General features: G+C 47.2%; 1 protein-coding gene across 4 annotated transcripts in view; it reads right to left on the reverse strand.

The window, feature by feature from the left end:
* Nucleotides 1-2156: 2156 nt before the first annotated feature.
* Nucleotides 2157-19768, reverse strand: part of EGFLAM (EGF-like, fibronectin type III and laminin G domains) — a 195695-nt gene continuing 178083 nt past the window's right edge. For all 4 annotated transcript variants that reach the window (XM_010853757.1, XM_010853756.1, XM_010853755.1 and 1 more), the window contains 4 exons: nucleotides 16338-16481; nucleotides 7691-7774; nucleotides 4136-4239; nucleotides 2157-3316 (listed from right to left, as the gene is read on the reverse strand). In XM_010853757.1, coding sequence (XP_010852059.1) covers nucleotides 3162-3316; nucleotides 4136-4239; nucleotides 7691-7774; nucleotides 16338-16481 — 487 coding nt within the window. In that variant the 3' untranslated portion in view covers nucleotides 2157-3161. The remainder of the gene's footprint in view (nucleotides 3317-4135; nucleotides 4240-7690; nucleotides 7775-16337; nucleotides 16482-19768) is intronic.

The following is a 19768-nucleotide window of genomic DNA, read 5'->3' on the forward strand; positions in this document are numbered from 1 at the left end:
TCCTTACTGAGAACACATGGGAAGTTCAGGGGAATTTTCTCAAATCCTGCTTGTGGGACAAAAGCTTTTCAGGAACCCATGCTTCATGATATCCTTCCTGGGCAGGACAGGGGTGGCTGGCATTAACCTCCGAGCTCACTGGCTGCTCCTCAAACCTCTTTGGGCAGCCAAGAGTCCAGCCAGCCCCTGGCTCCTGCCTTCCACGGAGCCGCTGCCACAAAGCCACGCACAGGTCCGGTCTCCCGCCAGGCCCTGCTCCTCAGCAGGAACACGGCAGCAGGCGGAATGGGGACAACAGGGCGCGGCAGGCAGGGCTGGAGGCGGGGCTAGTCCCTCCCCACCTCAGCTGGGCTGTCACCGCAGCCTCCCAGGACTTGCTGCCCTGGACTCTGCACTAATGGCCCTGACTTCTCACTCTCCCTGAATCCCTGCCCGGGGCCACTCGACTTTGTAGTTGCTCTCACAATGGAGATAAGAGTCTATTCCTTCATCCCTAGACTCTATGGACTCGGACTAACACAATGTGGCAGAAGTGATGCGAGGAAGGGCCAATCCCAGGCTGTCAAAGGCCTTAGACCTCGATTCTGGTGCTCTCGCCCTCCTCCATCAGCATGCAAAGGGCATGGCAGGCTAGGTCACTGGTCCCAGCAGGAGGATGGAGCAGATCCCCAGCCACCTCCTCGTCCTAGCCAAGGCCATGCTAAGTGAGCCACCCTACACTTGTGAACAAGTCCCGCTGAGGCTGGAAGAACCGCCAAGTCAAGCTCAACTCCGATCAGCAGGGCTGCCAAGCCAACCACTTAAGGCGTGGAAGCAATCAGCACATCTCTGCGGTATGCCACTGAGGTTTTGTGGTTGCTTGTCAGGCAGCATTATCAGGACAATAGATAGCAGATACACTTAGCAAGGAACCTAGGGGAGCCACAGAGCCAGCCTGAGTTCTCCCTGGGTCTCTTGCTCACCTAAACCCCAATCTAATCCCTTAGCATCAGGACAAAGTTTTTATCCTGCCAACCACCACTGCTTTTATAAAGTCACCCCGCGTTTCCTGATTTGGGGCCACTGAGAGGGTGAAGGAGCTTGCTCCCAGCTTGGTACATACTATCTCTTAGCCTGTTCTCCCATCCTGAGCCTCCCATGTGATCGGCTCCTCTTGGGGCCCCCTACTCTGGTGCCCTCTCACCCGCAGCATCTCTACAGCTCTGACTCCATCACACGTCACCCCTCCCCTCCCAGCTCCTTTTGCATCCCACCCAGAGCAAGGCAGTTCAGCATCCTCATCACCTCCAACACACACTCCCAGGTCCCCACCCCCAGGTTACTGCGTGTTTCCCTGGATAACAGTCATAGAGAGAAACAGCACAACTCTTCTGGCTTCAGCTCAGCTGAATAGTTTGCTCACTTTTTTTTTGACTGAAGGCAATTGATTCAAAATGTGACTCAACTGGAGTTGTGAAAGCAACTCCATTATATCTTGGAAGCCCTGCCCCTGGATGTTTCCAAGGAGACGGTGTTGAGGTGAGGGTGGGGGGGAGGTGGTGACACCCACCTTCCACCATGTAACTTTCTCCACACTGCACTCACAAGGTGACATTAGGTAGGAGAGGACAAACTGTTGTTACCTTTATTGCTCTGGGATGAAGCATCCTGGTCACCAAAGGTCCCCAAAGACAGGAGGCAGAAGGCTGAAATTGGTGGATGTCTCTAGTTTATTTATTCATTTTTTAGAACTCTTAATGTGCCTAGAACGGTGCTTGGTGCAAAGTTTCAAGCCTTCGCTGAGAGCCTGCTGCACACGAAAGAGGAGAGTCACGGCAGAGCTACTCGTAGTCGCCTCTGTGAGTGGATCATATTTCCCTCCTCTTAGGTTGGTAGCAGCATTCATCTCACCTTCCTCAGCAAGCCCCAGCACGGGGGATCTGCCAGGGAGCCCGCCGTCCCCAGCGTCACTCATGAGCTGGCTAAGCAGCACCATGGTGACTCCCAAGGAAGCAACCCTGCTTCACTGATTCTTGTCCAGATGCTCAGACCAGGCCGAGGGTGCCCACTGCCCAGCCTCAGAAACACTGACTGCATTCGTGTCCATTTCTGGACACGGCCTTGGGAGGGAGCAGTAAGCCCTCCACGGGTGAATGAACAACCAAATGAACGCACGGTAGCCTTCATCTCTTTTATTCAAGTGTACTACAGACATCCCCCTCTCTCAAAACCAGGACAGTGACCCACCTCAGTAACACAGGTGCCTTCTCATCTGCTTGTTCGGGAAGCTTCATATTCGCCTCTTTGAGCCATCCTTTACCAAGAGGGAATGGTCAGCTCCCCAAGGTGCCCACCCCTGTGACCCACCCCACACCGCTGATGCCACGAAGGGCCCACACAAGTCTCCTTTGGGAGAAAATTCTAGGAAGTGTGCGAAGAACTCAGGGTCGTCCACTCAAACTCGCAAAAGTATACCGCATGGACAGTCGGTAGCTATAAAAATATACACATACAAAAGGAGAGCTACAAAATCATGGTGCCCATTTTCTGAGATTTGCATTATAAAAAGTAAGGATTTCTCATTAAAGGTAAACTTTCCAGGGTTGGGGGGGGGGCAGCTTCATAATTATGATTCTATCTCTAGTCTCCCTTCATCCTTATTTTCATAGTCAGAACACATTGAACCAGCCAGCGAGGAGGGGAAGGGGTTAATCCTAGTTATTCATGGGCCGAAGTGAGAAAACGGAGGGTCAAGGTTTTACAGTCATTCTGCTGTCAGTAAGAGTGTGATGAGTCAGGAGAGGAGAGAAGTATTTTAATACTGCCCTTTGGGTCTCTCTCTCTTTTTTTTAAAATGAACTATGAATCACAACACAGTCATTGAACTACAGCAGACGGGCTCGTAAATTCGCCTTGATGTGTGCTCTCTGGCAGCCACCACACACTCAGTGGACAAAGTCTCATGCTTCCTACACAGAGTGTTCCGTTGGGCTTGGCCCACAGAGTGTCAGCAGGAAAGGCCACCGAGGGACTCCCGCCTCGGTTCTAGTTTCCCATCAGGGTGAACTTGCTCCTCGAGGACAAGACACACTCTTGGTCCCCACGCCTGTGTCAGGCAGGGTCTCGGGCCCCCGGGACTCTCAGGATAGAAGGCTCGGTCTTCTGGGCAGGGCCAGCTGGTGTTACTTGGCTCCGCAAGTGTTGATGTTTTTCCCATCCATGGCGTCTTCCACCAGGGAAATGTGGTAATCGGTGGACAGGGTGAAATGAGAAATGCAGCCCACGAGGCCTCGCATGTACTGCCTGTTAGTGTGCAGAGCGATTTCCTTCATTCCACCTGCCAGGAAGCAAGAGGGAGATGACCTGAGCCAAAGAGGAGGACGTCTCTGTAGGATGCTTGAGTGGCTACTGACCAACACGTCCCTCAACTGACAGGACAAGGTAAGGGTGCAGAACCTAGAACTTTGGACATCGCATCTAGTCCATAATTAACCTTGAAGAGACAAGTTGACTTGGATCAGTGAGATACACAATCAGAGCCGTTAAGTATCTACCTCATACATGATTTTCTGACCTAGCTGACCACTTAAAGCAACACAGTACCTGGTGAATTTGGGGGGAAAAAAAAGAAATGCTGTATAATGTCAACAATACGTAGTATATGATAAGAGATGATGCCATCTTAAACCAAAAGAAACACACTGACGTTGAATGCTTTCAATTAAGTTCACTTTTAGGAAATATCCTACAGGCAGAGGTGTCTTTCCATGTTTATGTGTCTGCATTAGCGGGTTCTAAGCTATTTATAAAAATACCACTCATTCTAATTCTGCGAGGGGCCAGAAAGACAGATACTCCTTCCTCCAGGAGAATTCCAGGAGCTATATTTAGCAGGTTCCTGTTCTATAAACAAGCAGGGTTTTCCTGGTGGATTGGTCCACAGCACAAAACCATCTAAAGTGTTTCCTGACCCTTCAGCCATGAGTCAGAAGTTCAGAAAATGGAAGAATGGAATATCTGAAAAGTTTCCGATTTCCAAGTATTTGACTGATCCAGTGAAGTGCACGACTTTGGGAAGCCCCAGCACAACAAAGGGAAGACTAAGAAGAAAAGGCACTGGATAACTGAGGTTCTGCTGGAGGTCAAGGTCACTTACCCACATACAGAGCTCCGTTGATGTTGAGCTGCCTCATCATGCCAGGTGACTTGCCTGTTCTGGCCCCATAGTCATCCACGGTTATCTTTCCTGATTGGCCATCCCTGTAAAAACCACCACCAGCTTTGGAGCTTCCTTTAATCATTCAATCATGTACTCATGTTAACAGAAATGTATTCAAGTCCTCACTAAGCACCAGGCACTGTACTAAATGATGGAGCTGTCAAAATGAAACAAACCAAGAAATCACCCAAATTCCTGAGGCCAAAAAAAAAAGAAAAAATTGCCAGTGATCAGTGTCACCACTCTATGGTAGAAGAATGCCCAGGTGCTGTGAAATCCTACCGGAGATGGAGAGAAAGCCAGGGGAAACTTCTCAACAAAGATTCTGTCTGAGATGCATTTTGAAGGCTGGGTGAGTCAGGTGAAGGAGCAGGGTAATGCAAACAGGAAGTGGCAACCGCAAAGAGAGAAAAGACACGGGGGTTTGGACAGTCTGAGCATACAGAATTCCAGAGGTGGGAATAGAATAGGAAAATGTGAAGCCAGAAGCAGATGTTGAGGGGCAAAAGCTTAGAATTTATTCCGAATGTGGGATGGAACCAGAGAACTTTAATGGGAGGCGTGGTGGTGACATGGTGACACATGGTGATGTTATTCTAAGCACAGTGAGAAACCAATGTGGCAGTCCCCATCGGCGGGTCACTCTCGGGGAGAACAAAGAATGGTTTAGAGGCTTCTAAAGGACCCATGTGGTGCATGCATGCATGCTCATGCGTGTCTGACTCTGCGACCCCATGGACCGTAGCCCACCAGGCTTCTCTGTCCATGGGATTCTCCAGGCAAGAATACTGGAGTGGGTAGCCATTTCCTCCTCCAGGGGATCTTCCCAACCCAAACCTCCTGCAGCTTCTACACTGGCAGACAGATTCTTTACCACTGTGCCACTTGGGAAGCCAAAGGACCCAGCCAGAGTCACCCCAAAGTGGCAGCAGGATGGAGGTACTCCTCTGTGGCAAGGACTTTGCATTTTAAGGGGTTTCCAAGAACCAGCCACACCTCTTATTCTTTCTTCTCCTCCTTCTCCTCCTAAAATGACTTCTTTCTTGTCTTTTACTGTTCCTTTTTTTTTTTTTTTTTTTGATAGCCATCACTTCTTGTTTCTCAGGTTAACAGAAACAAGAAACTCTTATCTCTCTGATGATGTGAATATCATTTTTTTTTTCATTCATACTTTGTTTCCTCCAAGTTGCTTTGTTCTATGTATCTGTTCTGATATCCATGTTTGATATTGGAGATTTTTTTCAAATGCTTAGTGATCCCCGATTGCCACTCCACAGTTCAGTGCTGAGGACTGAGGAGGAGACTGGAAGCCCTATGGGAGCCGCATGTGCAGGATAGCTTCTGTGACTGTATTGTGATCTGGTGCAACCACTGGGGGATACCTGGATTTCCTACTCTAGTGTGGGGTACAGGCCTGGCTCTCAGCACTCTGGAATCTCAATGGGGGAAGATTTATAGGGCTCTTAATAGTCAACACAGAACTTTCACATAGTTTCCAGTATTAATATAGACAGAGTAGACTAGTCCAATGTTTAGCTATACCTAATGTCTCCCATTTCAAAGACCCTTATTCATTTTCTCCAGAGAATTGACTTTCATTATTCTTCCATGGGGAGGGAAAGGGCAGCATGCCAGCCATATGAAGTAGAAGGAGCTTGGGGTCTAATACCTTAAGTAAGATTTTTAAGCCAATCTGTTTTCGGCCCCTCATTTACCTTCCAAAACTTCTGGGCCCTACTCCTTTTGTGGGGGGAGTGGGGTATAATGATAGAAATCTGGTTGCCTAAATCTCACTTATTGATAGCAGCTCTTCTAGCAACTAGCTTTAGAGATATTTCTAGCCTGTTCTATAATCACCCTTGAGACCACACAGCTTCCCCGTTTTGGGTATGCTTTTTCAAAATCTCATACCAGAAGGATGTGATGGGCAATGCCTTGCCTGCTGTGACGGCTTTTCCCCATTACTCTAAAAATTCCATTTTCCACACTTTATTTCATCAGTTCTAAGAATTTTTCATTTTTAGTATGTCCAAAATGAGGATATACTTTATAATCAATGGCATCTTAGATTTGAAAAATGTAAAGTGAAGAACCTAGAAGCCACCTAGTCTGAAGGATCTTGGAATTGAGCTGGAGTATGAGCAGTTTGAGGCTTCCCCAGGGGCTCAGCGGTAAAGAATCAGCCTGCAATGCAGGAGACCTGGTCCGATCCCCGGGTTGGGAAGATCCTCTGGAGAAGGGAATGGCTACCTACTCCAGTAAATATTCACTACAGGAAGACATCTCTTTTTAACAAGTCAGAGGTGGGGCTTCATCAAAATCGCTCTCTCAAGGACTTTCAAGGTCACCCGGACAGCTGATGGGCACAGGTCTGCCTCTGTGCCCTGCCACATCCTTTGGAATCGAAGGAAGCACAATGGGAAGAAGAACGGGGTCCAGCAAGGCTACGCCCATCATAGCTGTACATGGACTGCGTGGGAAACACCGTGGTGGGCCCATGTTTCCCAAGCTTCGCTCATGACCTCGCCTACTGACCTCCCCAGAAAGTACTATGGTATATTCTCAGGGAACCTGAGCCAAAGACTGTTCAGCTCATCTCGAGACCTGCATCAAGCGTGGCAGGACTGACATTTCTTTATACAGCTGAATTAGGACCTGCTAATCAGTTTCTAAAAATATATTTTTAGGGATAGATACATAGCAAAACTAATTTCAAAGGAATGATTCACCCTAAATCAATTAGAAGTGAGGGTAGTGAGCTCTGTGAGCAGGGGGAGGATGTGTAATTGGGGCAGGGTACACATGGCTTCTAAGATTCAGGTAATGTAATGTCAAAAAAACAAAAAAAGGTGGGGGCAACTGCTTGCATAACGAGAATAGAAGCATTCCTCAAAGTCTGCTGCTGCGGCTGCTAAGTCGCTTCAGTCGTGTCCGACTCTGTGTGACCCCAGAGATGGCAGCCCACCAGGCTCCCCCGTCCCTGGGATTCTCCAGGCAAGAACATTGGAGTGGGTTGCCATTTCCTTCTACAATGCATGAAAGTGAAAAGTGAAAGTGAAGTCACTCAGTCGTATCCGACTCTTAGCGACCCCATGGACTGCAGCCCACCAGGCTCCTCCACCCATGGGATTTTTCCAGGCAAGAGTACTGGAGTGGGTTGCCATTGCCTTCTCTGTCCTCAAAGTCTACCTGTCCTGAAGTCTTATCTCACTATAGAGATATCTAGATCTCACTAGATGACCAGACCCTCCTCCAGTTTAGCCATCATAAAATTCCTTCTCCAAAAGGCCTTTGTTGAGTGAAGATTGGGAGTTCAGCCTTTCTGACCTGCAGTGTTAGTGATGGGCACGGGGGGAGTTGGTACCGAGATGCCCTAATGAGTGGAATCAGGGATACTGGGATGCCAGGCCAGGTGGGGGAACAGGAAGTGGGACTACAGGGACTTGGAGAGCACTCCCATCAGCTCTGTCTCATGCTGTGACAGGTACTCACCGAACAGCCTTGACTCGATGCCACCGACCATCGTTGAATGAGCCATTCACCATGATGGATGCCACACCACTGCCCAGATTATAGCTAAAGGCGTCAGAGAAGAACAAGACAGAGAACAGAAAATAGCACTGACACACAGGCAGACTGTCATTCATAAATGATTCTCAATGAGAAAGCTCTCTGGAGCTCAGAAGGTAGATTCTTTAACACAAAACAATGCTAAAAAGACACTAGGTTCCCAAATTAGGCCATAAATGATCAAAACTGATTTTTTATTTTTTAATTGTGGTAGAATTTACGATCAACCTTTTTTTTTTCTTGGCCATACTGTGCAGCAAAGAGGATCTTAGTTCCCTGACCAGGTATTGAACCTCTGCCCCCTGCATTGGGAGCATGGAGTCTTAACCACTGGACCTCTATCGAAGTCCAGACTTAGTCATTTTTAAGTGTTCAGTCCAGTAGTGTTAAGTATATTCACATTGCAGAGTAAACAATTCCAGAACTTTTTCATCCTGTAAAATCGAAAATCTGTACCCATTAAACAACTTCCCATTTCCCCCTCCCCCAGTCCATGGCAACCACCATTTTACTTTCTCTTTCTGTAAATTTGACAATCCTAGGTACCTTATACTAGGGTCAAACAGTTTTTGTCTCTTCGTAACTGGCTTTTTTCACTTACCATAATGCCCTCAAAGTTGATTTATTTTAGGCTCCATGTATACTATTACTGTATAAGGAAAAAGAAGGACTTTATCATTTGTAAGGTGTTGTACTAGGTTGAACAGTATCCCCCCAAAATTAGTGAACACCCAGAATCTAAGTGAAAAGCAAAAGTGTTAGTCGCTCAGTTGTGTCCGACTCTTTGCAATCCCATAGACTGTAGCCCGCCAGGCTCCTCTGTCCGTGGGATTCTCCAGGTGAGAACACTAGAATGGGTTGCCATGCCCTCCTCCAGGGGATCTTCCCGACCCAGGAGTTGAACTTGGGTCCAGAAACTCGGAGAAGCCTGGTGGGCTGCAGTCTGTGGGGTTGTGAAGAGTCGGACTCGACTGAGCAACTTCCGTTTCACTTTCATGCATTGGAGAAGGCAGTGGCAACCCACTCCAGTGTTCTTGCCTGGAGAATCCCAGGGAAGGCGGAGCCTGGTGGGCTGCCGTCTATGGGGTCGCACGGAGTCGGACACGACTGAAGTGACTTAGCAGCTTAGCAGCCAGAAACTCAGAAAGTGAACTGATTTGGAAACAAGGTCTTTGCATATGCAATTAGTTAAGAGAGTATTTGGGGTTATATGGGGTTAGGGAGGAAGTCATATGTGGTTACTGTTGTTGTTTAGTCACTAAGTCACGTTTGACTCTTTGCGACCCCATGGACTGTAACCTGCCAGGGTCCTATGTCCATGGGATTCTCTAGGCAAGAATACTGGAGTGGCAAGAATACTCCAGGAGAAGCTCCAGGAAAGCTTTCTGACCCAGGGATCAAACCCACATCTCCTGCATTGCCGGCGGATTCTTGACCACTGAGCCACCTGGGAAGCCCCATTTGGGGTTAGTGAAGCCCTAAATCCAATATGACTAGTGTCCTTATAAAAAGAGGAAATTTTGACCCAGAGACACACAAAAGACACCATGTGAAGATAGGGGCAGAGACTGGAATGATACAGCGATAAGACAAGGAGCACCAAGGAGTGTGAGCGATCACCAGAATTTTAGCAGAGTCACAGAGCAGACTTCCTCAGAGCCCCAGAAGGAAGTGACCCTGTAAGGCTTCTGGGGCGGACTTCTCGCCTCTAGAACTGTGAGATAACACATGTCTATCCCCACCCAATTTGTGGTAATTTGTTATGGCAGTCTTCAGAAACGAATACATGTGTTTTCACTTTTCAAAAAAACAGAACAGAACAAAACATTGCAGAGTAGGCTGTCCCAAAGAGTTTAAGGGAATTGGCCTAAAATCTCAAAGCCAAAGTATAGGACTTGCACTTGGGGTCTTACCTGCGCGCCTCCCCCTGCCACATTTTCTTGGATAGCAGATCCACTCCGAAGCTTCTGTTTTCTGTGTCAGTTGCCAGATACCCTGATATGCTAAGGGGATCAGAAGACTTGCATATGTTGTTTACCAGAGAGAAATATCCCTCTTAGTCCAGTGTTCATTCAATTATTCTAATTTAATTAAAAACAACAAATATTTAGTGAGTGACTATTTTAGGCTGGGCACTGAGCCAGCTGCATAGATCACCCCTTGATAATATAATAAAGCCCATGTAATCATGCTTTTGAAGGAAAATGCATTTCACCCAGACAACTCTCTCCTCATGTTGTAAGAGGACATGTCTCTCCTTTAGCTCATTGGCCAAGAAACAGGAAATTGAGAGGAAACCCAGATTAGTCACTGAGCTCTTCTATGCGCTCAAGCCAACAAAAGAGCAAGAATAGAAAGCTTTGGCTTTTCCCAGGGAAAGCACTATGAGTCCTTTCTTTAAAACTGGAGTCTCAAAGAAGCCACACAGCCCATCGACATTTAACCAAGAATAGAACTCGGGTGACTTGACAAACTCTGAGACAAAGCTGTTGCTCTGACCCAGAAAAATCCACTGTTTTCTAATGAATTTTCCCACATCAAGTGTCTCCTTGTATGAAGCAGCCTGGAGGTGGAATTTTCAGATTTCATTATTTAGTGGCCAAATGCTTGTTGAAGAAATGAATGAGTATAAAGCAAGGCTGAGAGCTGGTTGGCAGAAATACAGCTGAATTACTATGTGGGCTTTTATGAGAGGCAGCACGGGGTGAGAGAAAGAACCTGCTGCTGCTGCTGCTGCTAAGTCACTTCAGTCATGTCCAACTCTGTGCGACCCCATAGACGGCAGCCCACCAGGGTCCACTGTCCCTGGGATTCTCCGGGCAAGAACCCTGGAGTGGGTTGCCATTTCCTTTTCCAATGCATGAAAGTGAAAAGTGAAAAGGAAGTCGTTCAGCCGTGTCCGACCCTCAGCGACCCCATGGACTGAAGCCTACCAGACTCCTCCGTCCATGGGATTTTCCAGGCAAGAGTACTGGAGTGGGGTGCCATTGCCTTCTCTGAGAAAGAACCTAGACACTTGGGTTGGAGGAATCTGCCTTGATTCCCAGCCTTGCCAATTCCTAGCTCTGTGATCTTGGGCAATTTGCTCCATTTGTCTGAACCTCAATTTTCTCATCTGTGAAATGGGTTCATAATACCTACCCTGAAGGATCTTACGGAAGGTTCAGTAAGATAATATATATAAAGAGCATAGCACATAGTAGGAGACAGGCAAATAACCCCATGCCTGTGTGCATGCTAAGTCACTTCAGTCGTGTCTGACTGTGTGTGACCCTGTGGACTGTAGCCCACCAGGTTCTTCTGTCCATGGGATTCTCCAGGCAAGAATACTGGAATGGGTTGCCATGCCCTTCTCCAGGGGATATTCCTGACCCAGGCCTTGAATCTACATCTTTTATGCTTTCTGCATTGGCAGGCAAGTTCTTTACCATTAGCGCCACACAAGAATACATGCAGTGCTTAATGCAGCTCGGATAGAGCATGGACAGCACACCTAGAGGAACTAGCAATAGGGGAGAATTGCCACCCAGAGTTAAACCTGTCAAGCCTCTCCTGGAAGAGTAGTCATGTGTGAAAGTAAACCACCAGACTGTGAATATGTAACCGAAACACCCAGGAACACCCAGGTCTCAGAACAACGTGACTTAGGTAGAACTGCAGCAGCATAGACTGGAGTGGGATCGAAACCCAGTGAATGGAAACTTTTTTCAGTTGTGTTTGGACAAAGGATGGGTTTGCTTCTTCTATTCTCTAGCCTGGTAACATGCCTGTCATCTAGATTGTACTCAAGGAGCAAACACGGAACCCAGCAGACAGGAATCCAGCCACCACTGCAGGTGGGGGAGCGGCCCAGTTGGCTCCTTGACGGCCTGACTCTCCAACCCCACCGACTCCCTCTCGTTTCTTGAATAACCTCCCGCTTGCCCAGACACCTGATATACATCCCCCTGGAATTTCTCTTTTAAATAATAATAAATGGCCAAGAACAGTGATTGCCTTTGTTGGGAGAGGGCATGAGGGAGCCTTCCTGGGTGTAGGAAATGTTCTGTGTTTTGTTCCGAGTGGTGGTCACACAAGCGTTTGTATGTTAAAAAATGTATTGAGCTGTACACCTAATATTTGTACACTTTATGTAAATTATACCTTAATTTTAAAAAAATTGAAATATAGTTGAATTAAAATGCTTTGATAGTTTCTGTGCTGTGTTTAGTTGCTCAGTCATATCCAACTCTGTGACCCCATGGACTGTAGCCCGCCAGGCCCCTCTGTCCATGGGATTCTCCAGGCAAGAATACTGGAGTGGGTTCCCACGTCCTCCTCCACGGGATCTTCCCAACCTAGATCAAACCCAGGGCTCCCGCACTGCAGGTGGATTCTTTATGGTCTGAGCCACCAGGAAAGCCCAAGAATACTGGAGTGGGTAGCCTGTCCCTTCTCCAGGAAGAGAACCAGGAATAGAAACAGAGTCTCTTGCATTGCAGGCAGATTCTTTACCAGCTAGTATACAGCAAACTGATTCAGATAATATTATATGTATATATGTCTGATTTCAGATTCTTTTCCATTATACGTTATTACAAGATATTGAATATAGTTCCCTGTACTATAAAATAGGACTTTGTTGTTTATTTATTTTATATGTAGTATGTCTCTGTTAATTCCAAACTCCAAATGTATCCCCTCCTACCCCCTTCCTTTGGTAACCGTAAGTTTGTTTTCTATGTCTGTGAGTCTGTTTCTGCTTTGTAGATAAATTCATTTGCCTCATTTTTTTTTAGATTCCATATATGAATGATAGCATATGACATTTGTCTTTCTCTGACTTAATTCACTTAGTTAAATCTCAATTTTGAAAAAAAAGGTAAAAAATATGTGAATGAATGAATAAATGAACAAATAAATGTGTGTCTGCTTTCTCTACAATGTCCCGTGTACCTGGTGAGCATGAATCAGTTATCTTGAACCCAGTTTACCTACTCAAGCTGGTACACACAAAAGGCCAGGAGTCTGAGCACAAAGGTGGTCCACTAGGAAATGCCACCAGGTGAGGCCCCTCGGAAGCCACTGGACTGCCTCCACGTGGTGGCACTTACACTTGGTCGTGCCTCTGTTAAAGCAGAGCACAGGGTACTACTTGGCCAATGTCAGACTGCTTCCCTTTCTCTGCTGCATGAAAATGTTATCAAAGTCATATGGAAAATTAGTAGGTAATAGCCCCAGTAAAGTGGTATTTACACACTTAGTTTTATGCCCTATACATAATCATAAAACAAAATTTAAAAAAACAAACAAAAACCACATTCTCAACTGAGCACTCTGATTCCCTTTCTTTTTAATTTGCACCAAAACCATAAATAATCTTTTTGTTGAATTCCAGTGCTTTTCTTTATTCTCTGACAGAAGCACTTTGAGCACTAAATTAGCAAAAAGGACAAGCATTTAGGTGAAGAATGTTAAGATTATACCGTATTATCTTAGGTTTCCTGTTGTTTGCTTTGAAATTGGATCAAACACTAAAACCTCAAAAACGGTTCATCTACCCAATCAACAGGTTTACTTTCTAGGCTCCACTGATGTAAGCTGCATGGCAGCAGAGCCTTATTCAAAATAATAATAGCTAAATTTTATATAGTATATTGTGCCAGTTCCCTTACGTATGTTCGTGATGTTTTTTGAACAGAGTAAACACTTGATCAGGGATAATCATTATCACTCACTAATAAGTACACATGCCGGGCCTTACACTAAGCCCTTTACGTGAATTAACTCATTGGGTCCTCATGATTAACCCTTTCCTTTTGCAGAGGTCAGATAACCTGCAGGTGATCACGTGGCCGTGGGAATCAGGCATGTCTGACTCTGAAGCCCTGGTTTCTGACCATTCCAGACTCGGTTTCTCAGGGTGTGGCTCCCGGTATCTTCCAATCAGATTCTGGCACTCAGCAGGACCTCCTCCACCAGCATCTCTGGGTGTGGGCCCAGGAATCCAGTAACCTCAGATAGGAGCCCCACAGCTGACTCTGTGTAGGCTGACAATCTTAAACCACTGGCCACTCTCTGATACCTCTCCGCCCAGCCTCCCCCAGGGCTTCCGTACTTCTGAGCCGGGTGAATGATGTGGGGAGAATAGCTGCCCAGAGGAAGGAAATGCAGTGAAGCAGCCAGGTTCCAGGCCCAGGGATGAGCACAGATGTCTGCTCTGGGGTGTGGGGGCTGAGCTGGGGAGGATGCCCTTTACTCAGAACTCGGCCAGAACTCCAGGCTTAAAAGAGAAACGTGGGACCAATTTCCAGAAACCTGAAAAAGAGTTGGTAACCAAAGAAACACATCGGGATGGAGTTGTAAGAACGGTGCCCAGAGGCATGGGGGTCTGGCCTGGGCAGGGTGTGAGAACCAGTGGGAGCTGCAGGGTGGCCGGGAGGAGACTGAGTTTCCCCGTCCAGCTGAGTTTTCGCTGGCGGTTTAGGGGGGAAGTCGGGCCTCCCACCCACGGCTGAGCTACTGTTTCAGTTCCCTTTTCTGGGCACAATCAAGTACTTGAGGCCTTGGCGAGGTTAACCACAGGAAAACCACAAGAAAATGGCTTTGCAGCAGCCAGCCTGAAACTGGGGTGTGAAGAGCTCAGCATTTGACCTTGGGGCCGCGGGGAGGGGGCGGAGGTGGTGCAAACTGCTCTCGGGCAGCCTCCAGCTTTCAACCACACTCTGCTCCCCAAAGTCCTCAACAACCATAGGGTCACTTGACTGAGCATGCTCAGCTATGTAGGGGCAAGCATTGGACAAGCGACATTTCCTTTCAAAATGTCCTTTATTCAAATCGCCAAGACTTCTATTCTTGTACCCTGGCTGTCAGCAATCCCAGCACAGGACCCACTGAAGCCCCAGAACTCAGCCTTCTTCTTCTTCTCTGTAGTTCCCTATCTAACCTTCATCTATTTCAACTCCAGTTAATTCCGTATCATTTAGTGAACACTTGTGCAGGTCACCAGGTCGGGGATTAAAGAAGGAAAAGTCAGAGAAATTCCTTCCCCCATGGAGCAGATGGTCTAGAGAGCAAGCAGGCGTTTCAAACCGTAGCAGGCGTCAGAATCACCGGGAGAAACAGTTAACAGATTGCTGGGTCTCATCCCTAAAGTTTTTCTGTTTCAGTAGTCCACGGGTGTAGCCTGAAAATTTGTATATTTTTAACACGTTCTCAGATGATGCTGATGCTGCTGGTCCAGGGACCACACTTTGAGAAGCACAGTTCTAAACAAGATATTTCTACCCTCAAGTGGGGCTGTGTCATCACCATCTCTAGAGAAGTACTTTCATATTATATGCCAAGGGGCATATTCCCTGCCCCTTGGGAATCTGGCTCCCACCCAGCTTCTGGTGGTGAGATCTTGTGCTGGTAATTCTTTAGCTACTTTATAGCTTGTCGTTGTTGTTCTTTAGCTGCTAAGTCATGTCCGATGCTGCTGTGACCCCTTGGACTGTAGCCCGCCAGGCTCCTCTGTCCATGGGATTTCCCAAGCAAGAATACTGGAGTGGGTTGCTATTGCCTTCTCCAGGGGATCTTCCCCAGTGACAAATCTGAGAACAGTCTAAACTCATGTAGAACTTCTAGAACTGTCTTATCCATTGTCACCGGAGAAGCACTTATAAAAATGCAAATGTGGGGTTGCTATATTGAGGTATGAGTTTGTGCTTTGTTCTTTGCAGTGGGAGATTGGAAAGCAGGCCTTCTCCTTCCCAAGGCTCCACAGGGATTAGGGAGCTGAGTCAGAATATAAAGCCAGGTCTCTCAGCTAAATCTTCAGATCTTTCTGAGCTGGTGAGCACTGGGCCAAATACTCATGTCCATGCTTGGCAGGATCAAAGTCCTCCTTCTACTTCCTCATTTGTAAGTGGGGAGTAGATGGCAATAACATACTAGTACAGGAGCCACAAAATTGTTCTCTAAGTTCAGTTCAGTTCAGTTGCTCAGTCGTGTCCGACTCTTTGCGGCCAAATAATAAGTATTTTAGGCTTTGCCATACAGTTCCTATTGAAACTACTCAAGTGGATCACTGTCACCTCAAAGCAGTCATTGACAATGCATAAATAAATGAGGGTGGCAGTATTCCAAGAAAATTTCATTTACAAAAATGGGTGGGTATGTGTGCTTAGTCGTGTCCAACTCTTTGCAACCCTATGGACTATAGCCTGCCAGACTCCTCTGTCCATGGGATTCTCCAGGCAAGAGTATTGGAGTGGGTTGCCATGCCTTCCTCTAGGGGTTCTTCCCAACCCAGGGATCAAACCCACAGCACCTGTGGCTCCTGCGTTGGCAGGTGGATTCTTTACCATCAAGCCACATAAATGGGTAGGGGGCCAGAATCGGCCACCAGGCTGTAGTTGACCGACTGCTGCTCTGGAAATGGATACTGGAGAGAAAGACCAGGAGCCTCAAATTAAGCTGGAGCTTCAGGCAACAGTTAATTCTGGCTGACTGTGTTCTGGCTCCTCTGCAACCTCTGTTTGGCATGATCTGCACTGGCTGAGAAAAATCACAAGATGATGCTGTCGGCAGCCAGTATAAGGGTTACCTGAACACCAGGGCTCCATCCCGAAGGCCCAAGGAAATGAAGTCACTGTTAGGTCTCATGGGGCTGTCTCCCCTCCACAGCAACAGGCCATCTTTGGCAGTTGTCTTAAACCGCATGAACGCGTTTGATCTTGATCCTGACACCCTGGAGGAAAGACATAAATCATTACACCAAATCAACCAGTCTCCACCAACATCCATTTCTGAGTAATCCTGGTTTTGTCTGCCAGTTATAAAGATGGTCTAATGTTTCTGACACTATCAGGAGATTAGAAAAAGTGTCACCACTATGAGCCATGCCATGGGTCTAAACGTCTGAACTCCTCATTCTACAACATGGAGTCTGTCTCTCTCTCCAGGTGTGCTGAACACCACAGAGAGCATTTGATGAGTGACAGATAAGCCAGACCCTGGCCAATGCCACAGTCCCAGCCTGTACCCCCAATACACACCTCAGTCTAACCTCCTTCCTGTCCTACCACTCACGAGCCCTTGGGAAAGTGCCCCTCCATTCCTCAAAAGGAAGTGGGTTACTTAATTACCAAGAGATTCGAACGCTCAGGGCTATGATTGTGGTTGTGGATGGCCATCTGTGGAGGTGATGTCCTTGAACGTAGAGAAGGAATGACTGGACAGGGGGTAGAGCATCAGACAAGGAAGGTGCCTCGATGGGATAATGGTCTTGAGAGGTGTTGGGGCAGAGGCAGGGTGGAGTGGAACAGAAAGCTGAGAGGAAGGAAGGGGTGCTCAGGAAGGGCAGGTCCCAATCCTACAGCCATGGCTGGGAATAAGATCACTGCTTATCGGTTCCTGTTAATGTTGGGATATTCTCATTGATTCTTGGGTATAGACTAGTTCAGAGATCCAGTTTCACTACGAAGTGGCCAGTGTTTCATCCGATTAAGGGAGAAAAGCAACCATGAGGTCCTTAAATACAAGGCGAAGTAAGAATAAATGCAATTTAATGTTGTTCTTTATAGTGTAAGATGGCTCTACTGGAAAAGTCCTGACCATTTTCCTGTCACGTGTCTAATGAACGTGGCCTGCAGCTTGTAGAGTGCATTCAGTAGTGACCAGTGGAGGATGCTTTTGTCTAAGGCTTCCCAGAGCCTGGGATAGACAGGAAGAGGTCTAGTGTGCTCTCCCCAGACAGGTCTCAGAGTGGTGAGTGAGGAGCAGGGTCCATGACACTTCACCAGACCAGGTGCGGAGCAATCCAGCTATGGGCTATTCCCTAGAGATCTGCTTTTCCCAGTCTTGTGTTCAAGGTTCCTTCCTTCCCTCACTTGCCTTGGATACACTGATTCGTACGAGTCAATCACACGGTTCCATTTCTTTTGCAGTGATTGGCTTAGGGGTAGATCTGTGACCCACTGTTGTCCAATGAGATTGAGGAAATTTATCAGGAGGACTCTAGGAGTCTCTTCCTTTCAAAGAGAGTCACATGAAAAAAAGGGCTTTATTCTATTGTACTGTATATCGCCATGATTTATAACTATTTAATGAGCATCTTAGGAACAGCTGTCTTTTTACCATAAAGGGTATGATTGTTGCAAAATATGCTGAGGATAACAAGGCAGGAAAATGAGTCATTGATAATACAATTGATTCTCTGAATTAATCAACCCAGGATCCAGACTAAGTCTAGACAGTTTGTTATATGAAATAATATTTACCGTTCATGTTTAAGACATTTCGAGCTGAGTTTTCTGTTGTGTGTGTGTATGTGCACTCAGCCGCTTCAGTCACGTCTGACTCCTTGTGACCCTGCAGACTGTATAGCCAACCAGGCTCCTCTGTCCAGGGAATTCTTCAGGCAAGAATACTGAGTGGGTTGCCATGCCCTTCTCCAGGGGATCTTCCAGACCCAGGGATCAAATGTGGGTCTCTTATGACTCCTGTATTGGCAGGTGGATTCTTTACCACTTGTGCTTCCTGGGAAGCCTGAGTTTTCTGTTACTTACAGCCAAAGGCATCTAATGGAAACACACTCTGAACCTGACTTCTCTCTGTAGCTTCACACGCCTGCACACACAGATGCAATCTATTAATACATGCACACAGGTGTTATTGGGCTTTCTGCTTTGGGGCTTTGAACCTCCTACTTGCACCAAACCCTTCCACTCCCCCAAACGACCTGGCACCCCTCACTAAGGATCACCCTCCTAGTTTCTGGGGACTGAACACCCCTCCATCTTTTGGGTGTAAGGACTTGAAGAAAGAAGAAGGTTTCTTGGCTGGGACTCCATTTCGCCTATGGCCCACACAAGACAACTTCAAGAAACACAACATGGGATTAGAGGAACAAAGCCAGGCCTGTCTGGTTTGTGTTCAGAAACACCAGGGACATCCAATGCCCCAGGAAAATGTCTCTTAACCACCTTTGTTCCTTGAAAAACCACCAAATTCCACCCTAAGAACTGTGTGCCTTTGGCTTAAAGAGTTGCCTTAGTCTGTGATGAGGCAATCAACCTGAGACAATGGAAAATATCCAGATTTGTGCTGGCAGTGGGGTGGGGAGTGGTGCTCTCTGAACTGCAAAGAGTGGAGGGGAAGGAAAAGAAAGAGAAAAGGCCAACTGAAAGCACCAAAGCCGAGCTTCACTAGATTCACCAAAGCCAGTCTTCCTCATGGGAAATAGCCTAATTAGGCTCTTCCAAACCAGGAGCTTTATAAGTGCAGTGTTGGAGAAGACTCTTGAGAGTCTCTTGGACTGCAAGAAGATCCAACCAGTCTATCCTAAAGGAAATCAGTCCTTAATATTCATTGGAAGGACTGATGCTGAAGTTGAAACTCCAATACTTTGGCCACCTGATACGAAGAATTGACTCATTTGAAAAGACCCTGATACTGGGAAAAATTGAAGGTGGGAGGAAAAGGGGACAACAGAGAATGAGATGGTTGGATGGCATCACTGACTCAATAGACATGAGTTTGAGTAAACTCCGAGAGTGGGTAATGGACAGGGAGGTCTGGAGTGCTGCAGTCCATGGGGTCAAAGAGTCGGACATGACTGAGCGACTGAACTGAACTGAAACCAGGAGCTTGAACTCTGGAGCAGGGCTGGACCTTCAGTTACCAGCAATTAAAAGTCCCAGCTGTGACGTGGGCATCTCTTTGGTCATGCTCTTGCATCCACCTGAAGAGAGCCGAGAAGCCCCCCACCACCAAACTGGAAAGAGCCTGAAGAGGACAGTGGACCTCACTGATGATGATTCAAAGTAGGGCACGGACTTGGAGCTCTCTGCTTGGTTGGAGACGTGCCAGAACCCTTCCACGGCTGGCTCTAGGCAGAGCATGGCCACAAAGTAGCATGAAGTTGACTCCCCTGCCGGAAATCGCACGCGTGGAACCCTGGCTTCAGGAGCATTGAGTTCTCACTGCTCCTCAAAGCCTGAGTATCAGAAATCCCAGGGCTGACCATTGTCCCTC

The sequence above is a fragment of the Bison bison genome, unplaced genomic scaffold, assembly GCF_000754665.1.
Source record: "Bison bison bison isolate TAMUID 2011002044 unplaced genomic scaffold, Bison_UMD1.0 scf7180017864331, whole genome shotgun sequence".
In the NCBI taxonomy this organism is placed as follows: Eukaryota; Metazoa; Chordata; class Mammalia; order Artiodactyla; family Bovidae; genus Bison; species Bison bison.